This window comes from Manacus candei, unplaced genomic scaffold (genome assembly GCF_025592945.1).
Source record: "Manacus candei isolate 608988 ecotype Guabito, Panama unplaced genomic scaffold, ASM2559294v1 h1tg000009l, whole genome shotgun sequence".
Taxonomy (NCBI): domain Eukaryota; kingdom Metazoa; phylum Chordata; class Aves; order Passeriformes; family Pipridae; genus Manacus; species Manacus candei.
This window is the reverse complement of record NW_026138057.1, coordinates 2,788,778-2,809,977: the sequence shown is the minus strand read 5'-3', so window position 1 is coordinate 2,809,977 and position 21,200 is coordinate 2,788,778. Positions and strand designations below refer to the sequence as shown.

At 56.5% G+C, this 21,200-nt stretch overlaps 2 protein-coding genes across 2 annotated transcripts; one reads left to right on the top strand and one right to left on the bottom strand.

Annotated features, from left to right (window-relative positions):
- Window positions 1-154: 154 nt before the first annotated feature.
- On the top strand, window positions 155-6,866 carry RAD51 (RAD51 recombinase). The gene is made up of 10 exons (XM_051777100.1): window positions 155-214; window positions 1,048-1,156; window positions 1,567-1,704; window positions 2,110-2,227; window positions 2,758-2,849; window positions 3,576-3,670; window positions 4,549-4,662; window positions 5,217-5,346; window positions 5,566-5,687; window positions 5,946-6,866. Exons 2-10 carry the CDS (start codon window positions 1,070-1,072, stop codon window positions 6,067-6,069), a joined length of 1,020 nt encoding a protein of 339 aa, XP_051633060.1. The 5' UTR covers window positions 155-214; window positions 1,048-1,069; the 3' UTR covers window positions 6,070-6,866.
- An 8,242-nt stretch (window positions 6,867-15,108) lies between these two features.
- Window positions 15,109-20,334, bottom strand: LOC127465718 (antigen WC1.1-like). The gene is made up of 14 exons (XM_051776249.1): window positions 20,206-20,334; window positions 19,571-20,105; window positions 19,167-19,481; window positions 18,791-19,093; window positions 18,403-18,717; window positions 18,027-18,250; window positions 17,849-17,960; window positions 17,468-17,776; window positions 17,009-17,380; window positions 16,784-16,927; window positions 16,538-16,633; window positions 16,242-16,325; window positions 15,764-15,976; window positions 15,109-15,576 (listed from the first exon to the last, which is right to left on the bottom strand). Exons 1-14 carry the CDS (start codon window positions 20,332-20,334, stop codon window positions 15,461-15,463), a joined length of 3,267 nt encoding a protein of 1,088 aa, XP_051632209.1. The 3' UTR covers window positions 15,109-15,460.
- Between the last annotated feature and the right edge of the window lie 866 nt (window positions 20,335-21,200).

Genomic DNA, 21,200 nt, shown 5'->3' with positions numbered 1-21,200 from the left:
ATTGGAAAGAAAGGCCGCGCTGCCCCACGAGCCCATTCCATTCTCTTCCCGTCCAGTTCCCGGAGCCGTTTCCCGCGCGCGCTCCCGAGCGGGGCGGGGCCTCTGCGCGCGCAGGCGGGCGCGTCACGTGACGGGGCGGCGGGAGCGTCCGAACGGCCGGGACGGGACCGGGATCGGGATCGGGATCGGCACCGGGATCGGCACCGGCACCGGGGTGAGACGGGCGGGGCCCGCCGGGCGGTCGCGGGGCTTCCCCGGGGCCTCCCCGGTGCCGGGAGCGGCCGGTCCAGCGCCGGCCCAGGGCGGGCTGAGGGGAGCGGGGCGGGAGCGGAGGGGCCGTGAGGGGATCGAACAAAGGGCCGGGACCGGCTCGGCGGGGGGACACGGCGGGGACACCGGGGAGCCACAGACCGCGGGCTGGCACCGGGCAGGGGCCGCTGGCTCCGGGGGCGGCGGGAACCGTGGAGTCCGGGAAGGGTCGGGTGGGAAGGGACCTTAAAGATCATCCAGTCCCACCCCCGGCCGTGGGCAGGGACACCTTCCACCAGCCCAGGTTGCTCCAAGCGCCGTCCAACCTGGCCTTGGACACTTCCAGGGATGGGGCAGCCACAGCTTCTCTGGGCAACCTGTGCCAGGGCCTCCCCGCCCTCACAGCCAGGAATTCCTTCCCGTTATCCAGTGTAAGTTTCCCTCTGCCAGCTGGAATTCATTCGCCCGCTGTCCTGTCACTACAATATCCAAACTCTGTGCTGTATCCAAAATGTGCGAGTTCCCTTATTTCCTTCAGTTTCCCGTGACAGCTCGTGCCTCCCATCCTGCTCAGCATTCCCGAGGGTGGGGCAGATCCTCTGCAGGGTCTGGAGCCCCTTCCAGCCCTTCCCAAGGTGTTGGTGGCTGTCCCGAGGGCGGCTCTGAGGCACAGCCCAGCCACGACAGCTGGTGCCTGTTCAGAGGGCTTTTCCAGCCTGAATAATTCCATGATTCTGACTCGTGTGACCTCACGAGCTCTTCCTGAAACGGGATCCTGAGATGTTTGGTCCCTTCCAGGGGGTCCTGGCCCCTCGCTGCCATGGCCATGCAGATGCAGCTGGAGGCCAGCGCGGACACGTCGGCAGAGGAGGAGAGCTTTGGGCCACAGCTCATATCCAGGCTGGAGGTAGGAGAGCACTTGCCTCTGGAGTAAGTTTTCCAGAGCTCTGCTGGTCTTTTTCGCAGAATCCCAGACTGGTTTGGGTTGGGAGGGATTTTAAAGCCCCTCCAGTACCACCCCCCTGCCATGGGCAGGGACACCTTCCACTAGCCCAGGTTGCTCCAAGCCCTGTCCAGCCTGGCCTTGGACACTTCCAGGGATGGGGCAGCCACAGCTTCTCTGGGCAACCTGTGCCAGGGCCTCCCCACCCTCACAGGGAAGAATTCCTTCACAATATCCCATCTAAACCTTTTTCTTTGAAAGCAAGGCGTATCTGAAAACTCCTGCTAAATTCTTACTTGTGTTCTGTCAAAAAAAAAACCCCAAAACAATCCAAAATAATCAAAATTTGTCCCTTTTTTCCCCCTCCCTCCCAGCAATGTGGTATAAATGCCAACGATGTGAAGAAGCTGGAGGAGGCTGGATTTCACACCGTGGAGGCCGTGGCTTATGCACCAAAGAAGGAGCTGCTGAACATCAAAGGCATCAGTGAAGCAAAAGCCGACAAAATCCTGGTAAGGATGTTGTGGAACATTGACCCAAGATATTCCACAAGCTTCTTTCTACTGGCTTGAAGAGTTCTGGTGGATTTGGAAGGTCTTCAAAGGGCAGTAAAGGGGGTTAGAGGTGTGACATGGCTTCTGATGAGAAGGGACAAAACCCACCAGGACGGAACTGAGCTGGAAGGGTGGGGGGCAAGGGGAAGATATTTCCATAAAACACACAAAATGGATGTTGGAGCTTTTTCCTGGAGCACAATTTCATTTCTGTTCAGAGGTACCAACTAGTGCCCAGTCTGTAAAATAAAATGTGCGTGGAATGATAGAGGTGCTTCTCCACAAAGCAGGAAATATTAATTACTGGGGGGTTAATGAACAGGGTGAGCTCTCCTGGCACTGCTCTGTTTGGTTTTCCCTCAGGCTGAGGCAGCCAAACTGGTTCCCATGGGTTTCACCACGGCCACGGAATTCCACCAGCGGAGGTCGGAGATCATCCAGATCACCACTGGCTCCAAGGAACTGGACAAACTGCTTCAGGGTAATCACTTTATTGCTCTTTACTGCTTAACCTCCATTACTGGGGTGGGCTTTTTGCTGTGAACATGATCCTTGCACAAAATCACACAGAACAAGTTGTGTTTAAGTGAAAAATCTCCTCAAGTCCTGCTCTTGTATAATTGATTTCATTTTAGAAGCTGCAGAAATAGTTTTTAAGCCTTTTAGTCACAATGCAAGATCCAGAACTGTCCATTTTGGGATGTTTCTGGTTTATTCTAATGCATGATGTATTTCAAGAAAGCAAAACTGGGTATCACCATCTCACCATTCTTCTGGTAATCCAAAAATGAACCATATAATTTCAGCTCTGCAGCATCTTCAAAAACACACCTCAGCTTTTTATCTATAACATCAACAAACCTCAGGATGACAATGAGTTTTCCCAATTAAGTTTGAAGCTTTTGGCCAAATTAAATGTTTGACTGAGTCTCTGTAATTGCAATGTTTTTGCATGTGGTTTTTGTTTGTAATTTTTATTGTTATTTATTATTATTATTCTCTTCCCTTCAGGAGGAATAGAAACAGGGTCCATAACAGAGTTATTTGGGGAGTTCCGTACTGGGAAGACACAGCTGTGTCACACACTGGCAGTCACCTGTCAGGTGAGTGGGTCACCTCGTTACAATCCAATGTACAGACACCACAGCATTTGGGAACTTGCTAATTTGGGCACTTTTCTTGGCTTTCTAAGTGTTTATTGCTTTCTAGAGGTTGCTGTTTGTTACAGCCTGGTCCAGAAGCTCCAAGCTTTAGCAGGTGTACTCTTTAATTTCAGACTTCAAGGGATTTTAGTATTCCATAAAATATTAGAGGCTTGGACTTAATTTGGTAATTTAGTTGACTCCCTAAACCTACCAGCTCAAAGTTGAGCACCTGCCCTCTTATGTGGAATCATGGAATCCTGGAATGGTTTGGGTTGGAAGGGACCTCAAAGCCCATCCACTTCCATGGGCAGGGACACCTTCCACTAGCCCAGGTTGCTCCAAGCCCTGTCCAGCCTGGCCTTGGACACTCCCAGGGATGGGGCAGCCGCAGCTTCTCTGGGCAACCTGTGCCAGGGCCTCACCACCCTCACAGGGAAGAATTCCTTCCCAATATCCAATCTATCCCTCCCCCTTGTCCTGGCACTCCAGGGTACCAGAAGGAAGGTGTTGGAGATCAGAACCAGTAATCCTTCCTTTTGTTTTTCCCAGCTAAGTGGGACTTTAGTCACAGTAACTTGGGATGTTAGCTATGGTGTTATGTATGATATCAGTGAGGGCATAAGGCCACCCCTGGTGTGTTTATGGACACTTCATTCCATGTTCCTTCATTCCCTTCTCCTTTAGCTCCCCATTGACCGCGGTGGTGGAGAGGGAAAAGCCATGTACATCGACACAGAGGGGACCTTCCGTCCGGAGCGGCTCCTGGCTGTGGCTGAAAGGTCTGTGAGGGGAAGAAAGGAATATATCTCCTCACAGCTTAGCTGGAAGACATTTTACACAGGCCCTGGAGGTTGACTTGACAGATGTTCACTCTGGAAACATCTGGTGTTGCTGTTCCTTTCCCACCTCTGCCGCTCTCTCCCCACAGCTCTCGTGTCGTTGTCCCTCAGCAGGAAGTGATTTCCCTCACTTTTTGCTACTGGAAGGGCATGTGAGCTTCCCAAGCAGCTGGGGACAGTACCAGATCCTGTCAGCTATCTTGGAAGGGAATTTGGTCTAATCCTGCTGGCTTTTCCTGCAGCAAGGAGTGCTCCCACCGGTGGATATTTGGCAACAAACACCTCTGGATGACACTGATGAGACTTGATACAGATGAGAAAGGGAAATGATGTTTGCAGCAGTCATAGGTGTGTCTGTGCTGGCTGTATACAGAGAGTACTTGGAATCATGGAATTGTTCAGGTTGGAAAAGCCCTCTATGATCCAGCCAGTGCCCAGCACTGCCAAGGCCACCACTAACCCATGTCCCCAAGTGCCACATCCACAGGGCTTTAAATCCCTCCAGGGATGGGGACTCCTCCACTGCCCTAGACAGCCTGTGCCAGGGCTGGGCAGCCTTTCAATTAATAAATGTCCCAATAACCAACTTGAACCTCCGCTGGTATCACTTGAAGCTGTTTCCTCTCATCCGTTTTAAATGGTTCCAATTATTCTGTTCTCTTTTCATCCCCACATGTTGCATTTTTTCCCTCTGTTTTTCTCTCTCCCAGGAACGTGAGTTTTTATTCCAGCCTTTAAGCAAAGCTGCAGGATAGCTCCTATGGAGGAAGTTGTCACTTAGAGGTTTCTATCTTTTATTTCCCCTGGTGTTTCCCCAGGTATGGCCTGTCTGGCAGCGACGTCCTGGACAACGTGGCCTATGCCCGGGGCTTCAACACCGACCACCAGACCCAGCTGCTGTATCAGGCCTCGGCCATGATGGCTGAGTCACGGTAAGAACTCTGCTGTCATGGATCCTGTTCCCAAACTGGGTTATCTTTAGGCTTATCCAGGTGACAAGCTCTGTGGGCAGTCAGTGATCAGCAACACCTCTGGCTGCTGGAATTCGGGGCGACAGCGACTGGCTCGGCCCGATGTCACTGTACAAGGACAGTAAATTGTCCCTCAGTGCCAGCCTGAGAAACAACTTTAAAGCTCGGTTTATAACTGTTTTTAGAAATAACGTTGATTATTTCCAAGCTCCCAGGAAACCTGGGACTGGAAGTAAGATGATTTACACAGCCTTAGAGGGAATGTGATGGTGGAACAGGGTGTGTAGGAACCTGTCCACAGGTACCTGTGCTGTCCAAACAGGACATTTGTATCACCACAGTGAATCTAATTTTTTAACCACGCAGGAGTTTCTTTGGGCTTGCTGGGTTTTCTTGTGTGGGCAGGAGCTGCCACCCCACCTGGAGCAGCATCCCAGCTCTCCAGGCACCAGCACACTCCCGTGGAGGCGTTGGCCGTGCTTGGCAGTGCTGCTGACCCCGAGTGCCTTTGGCAGGTACGCGCTGCTGATCGTGGACAGCGCCACGGCCCTGTACCGCACGGATTACTCGGGAAGGGGGGAGCTCTCCGCCAGGCAGATGCACCTGGCCAGGTTCCTGCGGATGCTGCTGCGCCTGGCAGATGAGGTAACACAGCGCTGCTTCATTCCTCAGATAGACCTCCTCACTTTCCTCATGAATCCCAGCAATTTGGTACAAAGGGCTTTGTCGCTCAGTCTCTGCTTCCCTTGGTTTGGAGGGGCTCGATGCCCCAGTTATGGACAGCAGGGGTGCACCTGGCTCTATTTCCCCCCCTTCTGTTCAGACTGTGGGGAATAGCTGGGTTCTGGTTGTTTGCCCCTGCAGTTCGGCGTGGCCGTCGTCATCACCAACCAGGTGGTGGCACAGGTGGACGGAGCCGCCATGTTCGCTGCGGATCCCAAAAAACCCATCGGAGGGAATATCATCGCTCATGCTTCCACCACCAGGTGAGAGGAGAGATGGTCGCCTCCCAGGAGCCTCACTTGGGGTTTATGGAATTGGCTAAGTAGTTTTTACTTCTGGGGTTTATGTAATCTGTCTGTGGCAGGTCCAGCCTGTGCTTTGATTTAGTGCCACTCTGAGCCCTCAGGGAAATGAACGTTTTGGGAATGTTCCTACAGCTCTCCATAGTGCTTTATGGATTATGATGATTTTCTGGAAGTAGGCTGTGCACCCTGACCTGTTTCCTTCCCTCTCCCTGTCAGACTGTACCTGCGGAAAGGCCGGGGAGAGACCAGGATCTGTAAAATCTACGACTCTCCGTGTCTTCCCGAGGCTGAGGCCATGTTTGCTATCAATGCCGACGGAGTGGGAGATGCTAAAGAGTGAAAAGTGCTTTTTTCCCCCTGAGTCCCATGACTATGTCCATGAGGGGCTCCTTTCTGTGTGGCACCTTACAGATACTCCCCAGCGCAGCTGGCAGAGGAACCTGTTGTGTGTCGGGATGTGTCCATCAGGACACCCGGAAGGGTTGGGAAGAGATCTCCCACTGGGCTGTAGTCACAGATCGGATCCCTGTGGTGCCTTGTGAACATTCCCAGAGGACCACACCCTTTGTGTTTTCCTGGGTTCCACCACGCACGTGGGGCAATAAAATCCATGTGGCCGCAGTTCTGAACTTGGTGAATTTGAACTAAAGTTGGTGGGTTTGTCCAGTAAGAAAAGTGATTTATAAAACCAAGCAGAGTGGTATTCCACACTAGGGATTTGGGATTGGTGATGATCCCAGTCCATAATCTTTCTGTTCATTTTCTTTTGGATGCTGCAACCTGCTGAGCTGGGGGAACTGTTCATTTACATTTCAGTTTAATTTTCTGTATTTCATTAATTCTCCGTGGAAATCTGCTTTTAATAAAAAGGACCATGAGGATATTGATGACATCACAGGTTCCTAGGATTCAGGCAGGTGTTCATGCAGACCAAGGATTTTTTTGGATGGAAGCAGCTGCACCAATCTCCAAGGAATCTCAGTCTGGGTTTTTCTTTTCTCCTAATTGTCCTTGGTTTGGAGGTGCAGTGCAGCCAAACCAGTGCAACTCTCTTTTAAGAGTTTTTTGGGCTAAAAAAGTTCTTTTGTATTCTGCAATATGTATATATCTTGATTAAAGAGAATAATATAATATTGATTTGGTTTTAATTTGTTCATTTGAGTTGGTTAATTAAAGCAAGTCATTGATCAGGGAGCGTGCTTCCTTGCAGCTCTCAGCTGGGAAAACCTGGGATAACTTAGAGGGGACAGAGGTGACATTTTTAGCTGAAAACCCCCCGCCACGGTTTTTATAGGCCGCGGCCCGCGCAGCCCCGCCCCCCGTGCCAGCCCAGCCAATCCCGGCCCCAGGCAGCGCCCGGCCCCGCCCTGCCCGCCCCAAGAACGCCGCATGCCCGCAGGGCCCCGCTCCCGGGGCCGCTCCCGCCCGCTCCCCGCCTCCTCTTCTCCCGGGAGAGCTCCCGGACGGGCCGTGACCGCGGAGCTCTCACCCGCCCTTCCCCGGCTCCAAGGAGAGCCAAGAGCTGGGAGAGACCCCAAGCAGGTTTGGTGCCATGAGAGCAGCTTCAAAAGACCTTGAGTGTTGGAGAAATGTCCAGGAGAATCGATTCCCTTTTTGAAAGGACAGGGGTGTTGCTGTACTCTCTAGCAAAAAAAGGTTTCCTTGCTCTCTCAGCAGGATGTTGAGTGCCACTGTGTCCCTGAGGTCACCCTTTCTCCTGCTGGCCGAGCACGAGGCAGATGGAAAGGATCCCCAGGCATCTGCAGGAACAAGGAACTTGTATGACTCCAGCTTGCCTATGGCAGTTGTAGGATGGACTTTCAAGGTACCATTGGGAACGTACCAGCACTCTTCTACTGGAGTTTTTTTATGCTGTATTTGAACAGAAAGAGTAAAAGTAGTCAAGTCTGTTCTAGAGTGTGTTACACTTGTCCTTTCCTCTTTTTTTTTTCTGTTCTGGAAAGCACAGTTTGCTTCCCAGGCACTTCTTATTAAATGATACTCTGAAAATAATTTTGTACTGAAAGGGGAAAGGAGCTGTCTGTAAAAGTTCAGATGTCCATGATGAAAGCTTTATGTTTTTTCAGTCAGTAAGCTCTTAAAATACCTTAGTGTATAGGAATGCCTGGCTTCTAAAACTCACCAGCTTCTTTGAAGAGCTGATTTCAGGCAACCAAATTGGCCGCCCAGGAGGGACTCTGTGCCTGCTCTCCCGTGGCTCCAAGGGATCTCTGGCCCTTCACGCTGGCACCGAGATTTTCTCGGGAAGGGCCTCAGATCCCCGGACCAGTCTGGGACACAGGCAAGATCCCCCTGCATTTTGGGACCAAATTGGCCCCTGGAGGGACAGTGCTGTTGGTGCCCCCCGGGTTGGGGCACCCCGAGGACTCCAGCGCGCACCGAAAGGATTATTCGGGGAGATCCTCGGGGTGCCCGGCCCTGGGGAGCTCAAAGCAAGGTCCCTGCCATGGATTCAGGCATTGCTGAGAGTATCCCGGGGTCCCTGTCCCTGCTAGACATGGAGCTCTCTGATGGGCTGTAATTGGGTGATAAAAGTGGTGCTCCAAGTGCCAAAGAAGTGTGGGATTGGGATTAAGAAATGAGCAGTGATGGTCCAATTGGCTGTTTTCTCTTGAATGTGACTGTAAGAGCTCCAGGAGTGCAAGGTGGGTGTTCCAGTTCCCAGCATTTGGTTTGCACATGTCCTGGTCAGACACAGGTCCAACTTCCTCCGTCCTTAACACAATAGAGGGAGAATGAAGGACTGGCACTGTTAAGGTGACTGGTGTGACAGGGGTTAACCTGGGAAAACATTGGGTAATTCCTCAGTTTGTCTCTTTGCCAAACTCACCCAAACCTTTGCTAGGAAGAGATGGACTCGGGTCTCTGATTTCCTGGGTAGTTGTGCATGATCTGGGAGCCTCTGGGATTAGACTGGCCTGGGCAGACAGGGAGCAGTTTGTCCTGTGGAGCTGGGCTGGGTTTGTTCAGGATGCCTTGGGAGGCAGGGCTGGGGAGGCTCCTCTGTTGGCTGTAGTGGTGGAAGGTTGTAGCAGCAGGGCTGGAGCCTTCGCCCTCCTGCTCCCCCCGTGAGCCCCGACGGGCCCGTGCCCTTGGCAATGGAGGGCCCCCCATTGCTGAGCCAGCGGTTCCGGGGGCCAAGAGGGATGGGATCAGGATGCCGAGCTCCACCAGGGCCAGGGCTGCCAGTGTAGTAACCCTGGAAAGAACTGAAAGCAGAGTGAGATGGAGGCAAAGCTCCAGCAGAAGGATGGGTGAGAAAAGACCCTGGTCCTCAGGTGGAGCTTTGAATTCATTGGAAAAATAGATCCTGTCAAATGGTTCAGGCCCCTGTGGGTGCTGGAGCAGAGGCCTCTTTAATTTATGGTCACCCTAAAAAGGTGCAAGGACAGCAAGTTTTGATTACAGGATGAGGTGGGAAACAAAGTGAAGTGGTACAGAGAAAAGCTGAGCTTAAAACTGGTCCTGTGCCAGAGCAGCCTTGTGGAGCAGGAGGGGGCTGTGGGTGAGAGATTTCTCCTTAAACACAGTTCTGTCTCTGGGGCACTCAGGATGTGATGCCTTGCTCATTTTCTTTTGTGTCTCCCCTACATCTGTATCCCATGTGTTGGATTGGGTTTGTTTAAACTGTTCCTGTTATTCCATGACTGGTGAGGAGTTGTTTCCTTGAGTGCCCTGCCTGTCAGCAAAACACCAGGTTTGTGCAGCACTTGAGAGGGGGCAGGTTTGGGGGCTGTGGTGTTCCAGCTCCCTTTGGCATCCCCTGCTGAAGGGTGGGAGCTGCCCAGAGCCAGCAGCATCCAGCTGGAGGATCCAAGAGGATGCAGCTCATGTTTTCTGAGAGGTAAGAGGTGGGGGTGCAGGAGCTGGCAGAGGGAGGGAAGGAGCAGGGAGAATTGCAGCCACTTGTGAGAGTCTGTTCTTTTCCTGTCAGCTTATGTCAAAACAAGCCCTGAGGAACAAGAACTTCATCCTTGAAGCGAGCATCTCCTATAAACTGAAATTAATGATACCTCACTATTGGTTGATGGCCCTCTGAGGGCATTTGAAGAAGGAAGTGAAGAGGAGGAGGATGAAGTAAGTCCCCAGACTCCTTTAGGAAAGACCCCCCGAGGTGCAGGCACAGGGAAATTCCAGGGTACCCCCGTGTGTGCAAAGGGGCACCCCTGACATAACGGGGGAGGGACCCAAGGCCTCTGGCTGGGCAGTGCTGGCCACACCTGCCCAGGTAGAAGTCACCAATGGATTGGATAAAAAGCAGATGGCTCGTGCTGGGAGTGGAACTGAGGCTTCACATGGAAGGCCCACGTTGCCTTTCGCAGGGACGCCCACGATCCTGTGAGCCTGCCCACACTCCCAGGGTGCAGCTTCTGCTCTGGGGAATTCCAGGCAGGCTGGGGGCAGTGAGACAGCCTTGTAAGCAACACCTGAGTGAGTGGGGGGCTGTACTGAGGGCTTATTTCCCTCCCCTTTCCCCTCTCTCAGGTTCTTGTTTTGTTGGCCACCTCTTGGTGATAAGTATTGTTCTTGTTGAGCTTTCAATGGTGTGTGGTTTCAGTCTCAGCATCCTCCCTGCTACAGGGGGAGAGGCAGAAAATCCCCCTGCTGCTGGGGCTGAACTGTCTGCAGTGAGCAGGCAGGACTTGGCCCTGATGCCTTGAGTGCTCTCCAGCCCCCCAGGCTGGATCCCCACTGTCAGCCCCTGGCTCCATCCCTTGAGAAGATGGTGTTCCTGCAAGCCCAGCTGCTGTGCTGGTGGTCCTGTGGGCACCTCCTGTCCTGGCCTGCTGGGAATGTGTTTGTGTTGCAGCTCAATAGAGTCCCCTTCAGTGGTGATTGTGTCATTTTGGTGTCAGTTCCTCTTCCCCTGCCCCTGTGGCTGCATCACTGGCTTGTGCCTAAATGAACTCTTCCCCTGCAGCAGTTGTCTGCAGGGAATAAGGACCAAGAGCTGCTCCTGTCTCCCTGTGTTCCCTGCAGTATGTGTTTGTACAAATGAGCTGATTACATAGGGATAGGTAGGGAGAATTTTGGGAGTAAAATCTGGGCACTCTGTAGCAGAGTAAATGAATACCTTGGGGTGAAGTGAGGCAGTCAGTGGTGGGCAGGTAGGAAAAATTTCTGTGTGTAAAATTTGAGGTCATGTGGAACAGAGAGAATGTACATCCTGAGGTAAACTGGGGTAATCAGTTGTGGACATATGGGGAAAATTTTAGGGGTAAAACTTGAGGTAATGTCCAGGGGAGAGAATGAATACTTTGAGTTAACCTCGTTCCAAAGCCCCAAAGTTTTATCTCCAGGGGAGAAAAAGAACCTCATGAGGTCAACTGAGGTAATCAGTGGTGGCCAGGTGGGGACAGTTAGGGCAGAAACATTTGAGGTAATCTCCAGGGAGAATTTTGAGAGTCAAACTAGAGCAAATTTGCAGGGCAGAGAATGAATATTTGGAGGTCAAAAAGAAGTAATCAGTAGTGTGCAGGTAGGGTAAAAGTCTGAGGTAATCTTTGGTGGAGAGAATGAATACTTTGTTTTCAAAAAGAAGTAATCAGCAGTGGGCTGGAAGGGGAAATTCTGGGGGTAAAAAAGGAGGTTCATTCTCTCCAGGGCAGGGAATGAACACATTAAGGTAACCTTAGGTACTGAGTGGTGACAGACACAGAAAACTGTGGGTGTTAAACTTCAGGGAATGTGCTGGGAAGAGAAGGAATCTGTTTCCAGGCTCCATCCCACTGCAAAAAGGATTAGTTCTTGTTACATCTTAACACTCACATATCATTCCCCCTTTTTTCCTGACACTTGGCCATTAGGCCAGTGTCTCATTATTTAAAGGATAGTTTGACTCCTCAGTGACAACAACTGACAGCCCTGAATCATAACACAGACTGAGACACAAACATGGATGGGAACTCTTAAGGATCCACTTTGTTCTGCTCACCAATCAAAAGGAGCTTTCTGAACTCAAGAAGAATAGACCCAACATTCTTTTTCTGCAACTTTAACTGCTATCAATGTGATCAAAGAGACCTGGAAAGGCCCTTTCCACTTCACCTGCAGGGCTGGCAGTGCCACCACTGGACACGGCCCCAGTGGCTGGGCAGGAACGGAGGGGCTGGGGCGTCCAATCCATCGGCCCAGGCGGCACCAGGAGTTCCTGCAGTTCCTGAGGGGAGAGCCTCAAGCCAACAAAGGATTAGGAAGAGCATTTTTTCCTTTAATAGGAATATGAGGAATTTGACAAGGCCTACTGGGGCAACAAGGACACACTCAAGGCTACCTATTAAAAGGATCTACCAGCACTCAAAAGCTATCACTGTCCTTCTGTCAGGGGGAACTCAACAAACTCTGTTTGCCAAGAGCCTCCAGGAGGATTTCCAGCTTTTGGGGCTCTCTTTTAACTACTTTTCTCATCACTGTAGCTGGAACTATCACCTGCCCTACAGGGGGAACAGCCCACAAAGTTCACTTGCAGGGATGCCATTAACACAAAGTCCCTTGTTGGGGGGTCACTGCACACCTTGGCCTTTGTTTGCCCTCCCCACCAAAGATGCTTCCAACAGTTCTGAGAGATCTGGCAGACCCAGAGCTCTCCTCAGGGAATGCTTCAGCTGCTTAAAGGCTGCCCTTGCACCATCTAGCCAAGGCAGCAAATCCTTACAGGCTGTTGGAAAAGTTGGCACAGCAGTCTTACCACACATCCAGAGGGAGCAATCCAGAGTCCAGCCCATCCCACCATTCCCAGGAAGGCAGTTCTTGGGCTGTCTGGGGCTCAGGGAGGAGTCACGGGGCTTCTTTTTTTCTTTCCCCCTTTCTGTATTTTCTCCTGCAAAAGCAAAGATTTCTTGGCTTTCCTTGCTCAAGCAGATGCAGCAAATAGCATCCTTTAAATTTAATACTGGAAACTACTGGAGGCTGTCATTTAAGGGGGTTCTCTCAGGTCCTGCACTAATCAATCACCTTGGCCATTGGTTTTCTTGGCAGGTTCTTGCCTTCATGTTCTACAGGCAAACCAGGAGGAGCAAATTTAGCTGTTACTGCAACCAATCCAAGCTGGCATTCTGATTTTAAAGGATATTGGCTTGGCCTTACCAGGAGAGATTCCACATTAGGGGTAATACGTACAGGTTCTGCCCTCTTCCACTCTCCTGGAGTTCCACTGGCCCACACAACAGGAACAACTGCAGCTGCCACTTCAGTCAGGACCTTGCTGCTGACAGGAGTTATTCCCTGCACAACAAGAGTTGCTACTTGGACACATTTAGTTTCAGCAATTACAGTTTCAATATTGCCATTTCTCAATTTCATTTCTGCCTCAACTTTTCCACACAATCTCTTCCTAGCACAGGTTTGGGTGAGTTGGGCAAATACAGAAACTGAGGAATTAGCCAATGTTTTTCCAGTTTAACCCCTGTCACACCAATCACCTTAACACTGCCAGTCCTTCATTCTCCCTCTATTGTGTTAAGGACTGAGGAAGTTGGACCTGTGTCTGACCAGGACATGTGCAAACCAAATGCTGGGAACTGGAACACACACCTTGCACTCCTGCAGCTCTTACAATGATATTCAAGGGAAAACAGCCAATTGTACCATCACTGCTCATTTCTTGATCCCAATCCCACACTTCTTTGGCACTTGGAACACCACTTTTATCACCCAATTACAGCCCATTAGAGAGCTCCATGTCTAGCAGGGACAGGGACCCCGGGATACTCTCAGCAATGCCTGAATCCATGGCAGGGACCTTGCTTTGAGCTCCCCAGGGCCGGGCACCCCGAGGATCTCCCCGAATAATCCTTTCGGTGCGTGTGGGAGTCCTCGGGGTGCCCCAACCCGGGGGGCACCAACAGCACTGTCCCTCCAGGGGGCCCAATTTGGTCCTAAAATGCAGGGGGATCTTGCCTGTGTCCCAGACTGGTCCAGGGATCTGAGGCCCTTCCCGAGAAAATCTCGGTGCCGGCGTGAAGGGCCAGAGATCCCTTGGAGCCACGGGAGAGCAGGCACAGAGTCCCTCCTGGGGGCCAATTCTGCTGCCTGAAATCAGCTCTTCAGAGAAGCTTCTAAGACTCAGTTGGTGAGTTTTAGAAGCCAGGCATTCCTATACACTAAGGTATTTTAAGAGCTTACTGACTGAAAAAACATAAAGCTTTCATCATGGACATCTGAACTTTCACAGACAGCTCCTTTCCCCTTTCAGTACAAAATTGTTTTCATAGTATCATTTAATAAGAAGTGCCTGGGAACCAGACTGTGCTTTCCAGAACAGAAAATAAACAGAGGGAAGGACAAGTGTAACACACTCCAGAACAGACCTGACTTTACTTTTACACTTTCTGTTCAAATACACAGCCCTCACACACAACCGCCCGCACCCCCCCCGCCGCCCCTTTATACCGCGGGCCGGCAGCGCTGCCCAATCAGCACTCGAGCGCCTCCGCCCAATCCCAGCCCACCTGGCCCTGCGGCCCCGCCCCGCCAGCTCAGCCCGGCCCCGCCCCTCGGCGCGGCCCCGCCCCCGTTCCCTCAGCGCGGCCCCGCCCCCGTTCCCTCAGCGCGGCCCCGCCCTGCCAACAACCGGGAAAAGGAAAATGGTGTTTCCTGCTGGAAAAGAATTGTCTATGAACGTAAATTTTGGACCAGCGATGCATCTATTGAAGGAGGAGAATAGTTTAGAGAAACTGAGCAGTACCTTTGTTACACGCACTAATCAAAACCAATAAACACCAAAATGGACTTTATTGAGCTGCAACACAAGGATGGTCTCAGGAGGCAAAGGCGAGAGGTGCACACAGGAGCACCAAAGCTGCACCTGGGGGTTGGGTTGGAGGAACACAATCTTACCAAGTTATGATGGCATTTGGGAACAGCCCCAGCACACTGGAAAGGATTGTTTCATCCAAATTAGCAATTCTATGGAAAATGTCACCTCTGCTCCCCCTCCCAATTTGCCTCTGCTTTTCCCTCACAAACTTTCCTTCTGTCCCCTGCACAGGAACTCAGGTTTGACCCCCAAACCTCCCCTACCCAGCTCAGGTTTTACCCCAGAATGTCCTTCACTAATTGCTTCGTTTTTACCTCAGAATGTTCATTTTACCCCCCCAGGAGAGACAGGAGACCGCAAGTCCCGGGTGCCCCGGGAACCCCCCCGGCACCAGCCCCGCCCAGCCGCTCCTTCCCCGCTCGGTGCCACCGCCCTGGGGTGACAGGGAGGGGACAGGAACAACCCCCGACACACCGACCTGCCCCTGCTGCTGCACAGCGAGTGCCTGCCTCACATTTTCCAGCCCTTCAGTGTTTAACGTATTCGTACAAAAGTTTTATTTTAATTTTCAAACCCTATGGATCCACATTTGGAATTTCTCATAGCTCAAAATCCCGTATATATTATAACAGGTATGGGGTTTTATTTTGAAATCAGTTTTCATATGAATTGATATTATTCGTCAATAGATTTTAAAATAACAAATTTAAAAGGTGTTAGTATTTTACAGAGACACATAACCCCTCCCTATGAATTTTTAGGCATTTTTGGGCTGTCCCCTCCCTTTTTGGGGAACCCACATGACTCCCTTGATTCCCCACTCATATTCTCCACCACAACACCACCCTCCCAGTGACACCGGAGTGCCCCAAATGACATTATCAGAGATGATGACACAGAGCCCCCCACCCTGCACACGTGTCCCCAGGGATGGGGCATGGCCGGGACATCCTCACTGCGACATCCCCGGGGTGCCGGTGCCGACATCATCACAGTCCATGTGCCCCGGGGGCTGTCCCGGGGGGTCCCCTGTGGCTCCGGGGGGACTTGGAGGGGGGCAGCTCCCACCTTGGGGACAGTAAGGGCAGGTGCCTCAGGGGGACAGCTCCATGTCCCCCCTCCAGACCCCACCTGGGGTGTTTCTGTGTTTCTGCAGCCCCCATGGATCTGCTGCTGGATCCCAGCTCGCCACCACAGCCAAACCCCCCATGGAATGGTTCTGCAGGGGGGACAGGGCAGCTGTGGTCGCTCTTACCTGTGGGTGGGACACGGATCCAGCCCCTCTGTGCCACCCCCTCGGAGATGTCCCGAGTGCTGGGAGCGGGAGACTCCTCTGGCATGGCCGTGGCATCATCGTTGCCATCCAGAGTTCCAGCCATGGCATCGTCGTAGTCATCCAGGGTTCCTGCTGTGGCATCGTCGTAGCCATCTGGGGTTCTGCGCCCAGGCAGGGCAGGGGGGGCTGGGACTGGCACGGGGGTACATGGCACTGACCCGGTGGCTGTAGCAGGGACTGGCTGTGCCATTGCCCCCTCCGGTTCTGCCATCCCCCTATGGCTGTGCCATTCCCCTCTGCCCGTGCCACCAGGGATGTGTTGGTGGCCCTTGGTCCCTCAGGGAAAGGCGATGCTTCTCTGCCCACTAACGAGGGGGACATGTCCCCTCAGCTCCCCAGCCCTGCTGTGTCCCCTGTCCCCAGCACTCCCCGCTGGGTTCCTGCCCTGTGCCCCTACCTGGGGCTGCCCCGGTGTCACTCCCCTCCACGCTGTCCCCGGTGTAATACAGCAGCTTCTTCACTGAGCCCTCCCGCGGGGAACCTGCAGGGGGAAAACAGAGTGTTGGGGGTGGCCAGAGGTGGCACCGCGGGTGACACAACCTCAGCCACAGAGCAGGGCTGTGATGGGACCCAGGGACCCCCCACACCACGGGGAGGAGCCAGTGCTGTGCCACCAGGACCCGCTGCCGCGGTGGGACTGTGGGGCAGAGCCCCCCTGTCCGGGCAGAGCTGGGGCACGGGGGCTGCACCGACCTGGGCGACTGGGCACCTCCTGGTACTCCGGCATGGCGCTGTAGTCCAGCTCCTCGTAGATGGCGTCGGGGATGGCACCCACGGCTCTGCCGGGGCCTGCAACAAGAGGCAGCGCTCTCCCAGGGCCGTGGGCACCGTGGGTGGCACCGGGGTCACCCACTGCCCACCCTCCGAGCCGTTCCACACGGGGGGAGCCCCTGAACCCCCAAAGCGGCTCTGCCCCGGCACCCACCCGCCGGGACCCACCTCGGCGCCAAGCGCGGGCACGGCACATCAGCACGCCCAGGGCGCCCAGGGCCAGGCACAGCAGCGTCCCCAGGACCACGCACAGGACCACCGGCACCGGCACAGTCCCCCTGGCCACCGCAGGGCCGCTGCTGCTGGGGACAGCTGTGGGGACACGGCCAGGCAGTGAGGGCAGGGGGATCCCAGCCGGCCCGGCGGGGGGGCTGCTGGCACGGGCAGAGCTACCTGTGCAGGTGGCCCCGTCCGGGCACAGGGGAGTGGCTGTCTCGCTGGGGTTGTCACTGTCCTCCGCACAAGCCACGTAGGCGTCCCCTCCGGGGCCGCAGGCCTGCAGGTGCCAGGGTGCCGAGGGGCACCCCCAGAGCGAGCGGGCCCCCTCCTCGCAGCCCACCCAGGCCAGCCAGGCGGGGGCCGGCTGCAGGGCTGGTACGGGTGCCAGCTGCCCCCCGTCCCCACAGCCCAGCTGCCGGCAGACGGCGGCGGCGGTGCCGGGGCTGGTGCCGGTGGCGCACACGCGGCCCCAGGTGCCGTTGTGGAGCAGCTCCAGGGACCCGCTGCAGCGCCCGCGCCCGCCCGCCAGCCGCAGGGAGAGCTGCTCTGCGAGGGGAGCAGGGGGGTCACGGCACGGACGGGAACCCCCCGGGGGCTCTGCTGCTCCCCGCCCCGGGGACACCCGACACTCACCTGAGCAGACGGCCCCGGCCCCGGCCCCGCGCTCGCACTCGCGCCCTTCCGAGCGTGGGCATTCCCAGAGAGACTCCTCGCTCCCGGCGCACTCAACCACGTACGGCCACGCTGTCCCCGGCCCGGGGCCGAAGCGCGCCGAGCCGGGGGCCTCCAGTGCCGCGCCACAGCCCAGCTCCCGGCACACAACGGCGGCGGCCCGCAGGTCCCAGCGCTCCTGGCACACGCTGCTCCAGGTGCCACCGGCATAGACCTCCACCCGCCCGGCGCAGCGCCCGGCACCGCCCGCCAGCCTCACCTGCCGGCTGCCTGCGGGCACGGAAGGACCGGGCTGGGGGCTGCTCGGGGCACCAGCACCCCGGCCCTTCTCGGGACACCCACCTGAGCAGACGATGACCATCTCCTCAGGGCTGCTGGTTGGTGCAGGGCCCATCCCTAAGACATCAGAGATCTCCTCTGCCATGTCTTCCGTCTCCCCGAGGCTCCTGGTCAGCTCAGGGCCCATCCCCGAGATGTTGTACATCTCCCTCCTCACGACATCCATCTCCTCCGTTACGACATCCACCTCCCTGGAGCTGCTGGTCAGTGCAGTGGGTGCCATACCCAAGGCTGTGTAGATCTCCTTTGGCAGGCCACAACCCAGCACAGCACACACCATGTAGACATCCCATCTCTTCCACTGCTCCACAGGCACACGGCGCCAGGCTGGGGTGGTTATGGCCTCCTCCAGCCGCCCGTCACACCGGCTCTCACCCTCCACCAGCTGCACGGAATTGATGGTGCCTTCAGTGCCTGAAAAATCACCAGCAGTGCCGTGGGGCTGTGGCACCTGGTTCAGCCCTCCCCTCATCCCAAAGAGCCCTGAGTGCTCCGGTCCCAATTCTTGGGGTGTCCCAAAAGCCCTTGGAGGCTCTTCCCACAGGTGCCACACAGACCTGAGCAGTTGACGGCGGCGGCGTTCCCCGGGGTGCAGGGGGGCTCCCCCAGCACGGCCACGGGGCACTCGCCCGGGTGCCGCTCGCTCCCGCTGCAGCCGAAGGCGTCCGGCCTCAGCGGCCCGTCCCCGCTGCCGAAGGAGCCTCCCGGGGGCACAGTGACGGCGTGGCCACAGCCCAGGTGGCGGCACAGGACGTCGGCATCGGGCAGGTCCCAGTCGGTGGCGCAGACGGACCCCCACGTGCCCCTCACGGCCACCTCCACCCGCCCGGCACAGCCCGAGCTGCTGTTCCCCAGCCGGAAGCCCGTGTAGGCTGTGGCAGAAAGGCCGTTCAGGGGGGTGATGCTGGGGGGACCCCCAACACCCCCGGTGTCCCCGGTGCTTACGGGAGCAGATGATGGTGGCGTGGCCAGCGCAGCCCTGGCTGTGGGGCACCCGCCGGGCGCAGGCGCTGAGGAGGGGCTCGGTGCCGGTGCAGTTGAACCCCCCCTCCCACAGCGGCCCCGTTCCCGCCCCAAACCGGCCGCTGCCGGGGATGGCCAGCGCCGCGCCGCAGCCCAGCTCCCGGCACACCACCTGGGCCGCCTTCATGTCCACGTGCTCCGCGCAGACGCCAACCCAGGCCTGGCGCTGCCGCACCTCCAACCGCCCGGCACAGGCTCTGTCACCTCCGACCAGCCGGGAAAACCCTGCGGGAGCGGTGCAGAGTTGGCACTGAGGGATGTGCCGGGAGCGCCGCATCCCTCCCAGCCCGGCTCCTACCTTGGCAGATGACAGCGGTGTCGAACTCATGGGTACCGTTGTAGGGTCCCCAGCCGCGGATCTGGCAGTCCCAGAGCGTGGCCTCGTCCCCCTTGCAGTCCACCATGGCCAGGTTGATGGGCCCAGCTACAGTGCCAAAGAGGTCGCGGGCGGAGTAGGCGCCGGCAGCTGAGCCACAGCCCAGCTGCTGGCACACCACCTCGGCATCCTCCATGAACCAGTTGCGATCTCCCACCGAGCCCCAGTGTCCCCGCAGCTTCACCTCCACTCTCCCAGCACAGGAACTGCCGCCCACCAGCCTCAGCTCCATGGCCTCTGCACCGGGACACCGGCACAGCTCAGCCCTGCCTGGCACACCCTGGCACGAGGTGGGTGCCCCGGCATGGCCAGCCTGTCCCCCTCACCTGTGCAGATCACCCCCACGTCCCACTCGTGGTCGCAGTAGTGCTGGCCCCATCCGAAGTGCGGACACTCCTCCAGCACCTCCTCGGTGCCACGGCAGAAGTAGGGCTGGAGCCAGATCCGGCCGCTGCCCTGCCCGAACGGGGCATACGGGGACGACGAGGCCACGCGGCCACAGCCCAGCTGCCGGCACACCACGGTGGCCCAGCGGGCTTGCCAGTCGAAGTCGTAGACACAGACGGAGCCCCACTCACCGTCGTGATTCACCTCCACGCGTCCGGCACAGCGCCCGCCGCCCCCCACCAGCCGCAGCTGCCCGGAGCCTGCGGCACGGAGGGGCCTGAGCCGGGCCCGGCACCGGCGGGTCCCCGCTCCCACCACCCCGCCACTCACCCCCACACAGCTGCAGGCACAGCAGCAGCCCCAGCGCCCCGACCGGCCCCATCCCACCGTCCCGCACCCCCAGCGCAGGCAGGGGATGATGTAGCGGCAGCGCCGGAGCGCCGGAGCCGGTGCAGGCGGCAGCACCAGGGGAGCCTTTATCAGCCGGGGGATCGCCCAGCTGCGGGGCCACGGCCTCCAATAACCTGCTTCGTGCCCAAATATGAGGCTCGGCTCAGCTTCTGGCGTCACACACCTCGCCACAGTGGGCCGGCACACGGATGTCCCCGGGGGGAGCCGCCCCCCCCCCAGCACCTGGGCCGGGGGGGCCCCTCCTGTACCCCCCGTGGGTCCAACTCTGCCGCTGGAGCCCGGCAAGAGCCATCCCCGCGCTGACAGGATTCAGCCCCAATCCCGCCGGAGCCTCCACGGGACCGCCCCGAGGAGCGGCTCGAGGCAGAGCCCCGGGGCCCCCTCCCCGGTGCCCCCTCCCCGGGCGGTGGGAGCAGCCCCCGGCTCCCCGCGGGGGCGGCGGGTCCCGGTGCCTCGCGCGGGCGGTGGCACATGGCGGGGCTGCCGCAGCTGTGCCCCCGCGCTCGCCTCGCCGCCGGGGCAGGAAGGAGGCGGTCACCGCCCGCCGGGGACGCGGCCGAGGCACCGACCGCACGCGGCTCCTGCCACCTGCGCCGGCACCGATAACGCCGCCGCTCTGCGCTGCCCGCGCCCTGCGGCTCTGTCCCGCTGCAGCTCGGGAGCCTCCGGAGCCGCAGCGTTAAGGAGACGTCCCAGTCTCATTGCTCCTGGGAAGAAAGCTCTGAAGATCTGCTCTGACGGGAAGTTCAAAAAACGTAGCTTCTCAGGATGAGGAAGATTTCTGTTTGCTGGAAAATCTGTTTCCAGCTGAGCTCAGAAAGTACACACCAGAGGTTCAGGGAAAAGGAGAAGACTGAAGCAATGACCCACCAGAAACCCATCAGAACTCACTGGCGCTACTTCCAAGGCTGCTGGCAAAGCCTGGAAAACCCTCAGAAGCCATACTGATTTGTCCTGGTTTGTCCCAGTCTCTTCCTGGACCTCAACTGCTTTTAGCACAGATGCTGCTGTCTCTGTGAGAATCCTGGAGGTTCCCTGGGCAGCTGATCCACTCTGTCCCGTGTCCTGCTCTCAGTTCCTGCCCAGCCAGAGCCAACTGTGCCAAGGGTACGAGCACTCCCAGCCTGGATAGGGAATGGGGGACTGCCTTGTGTGGAA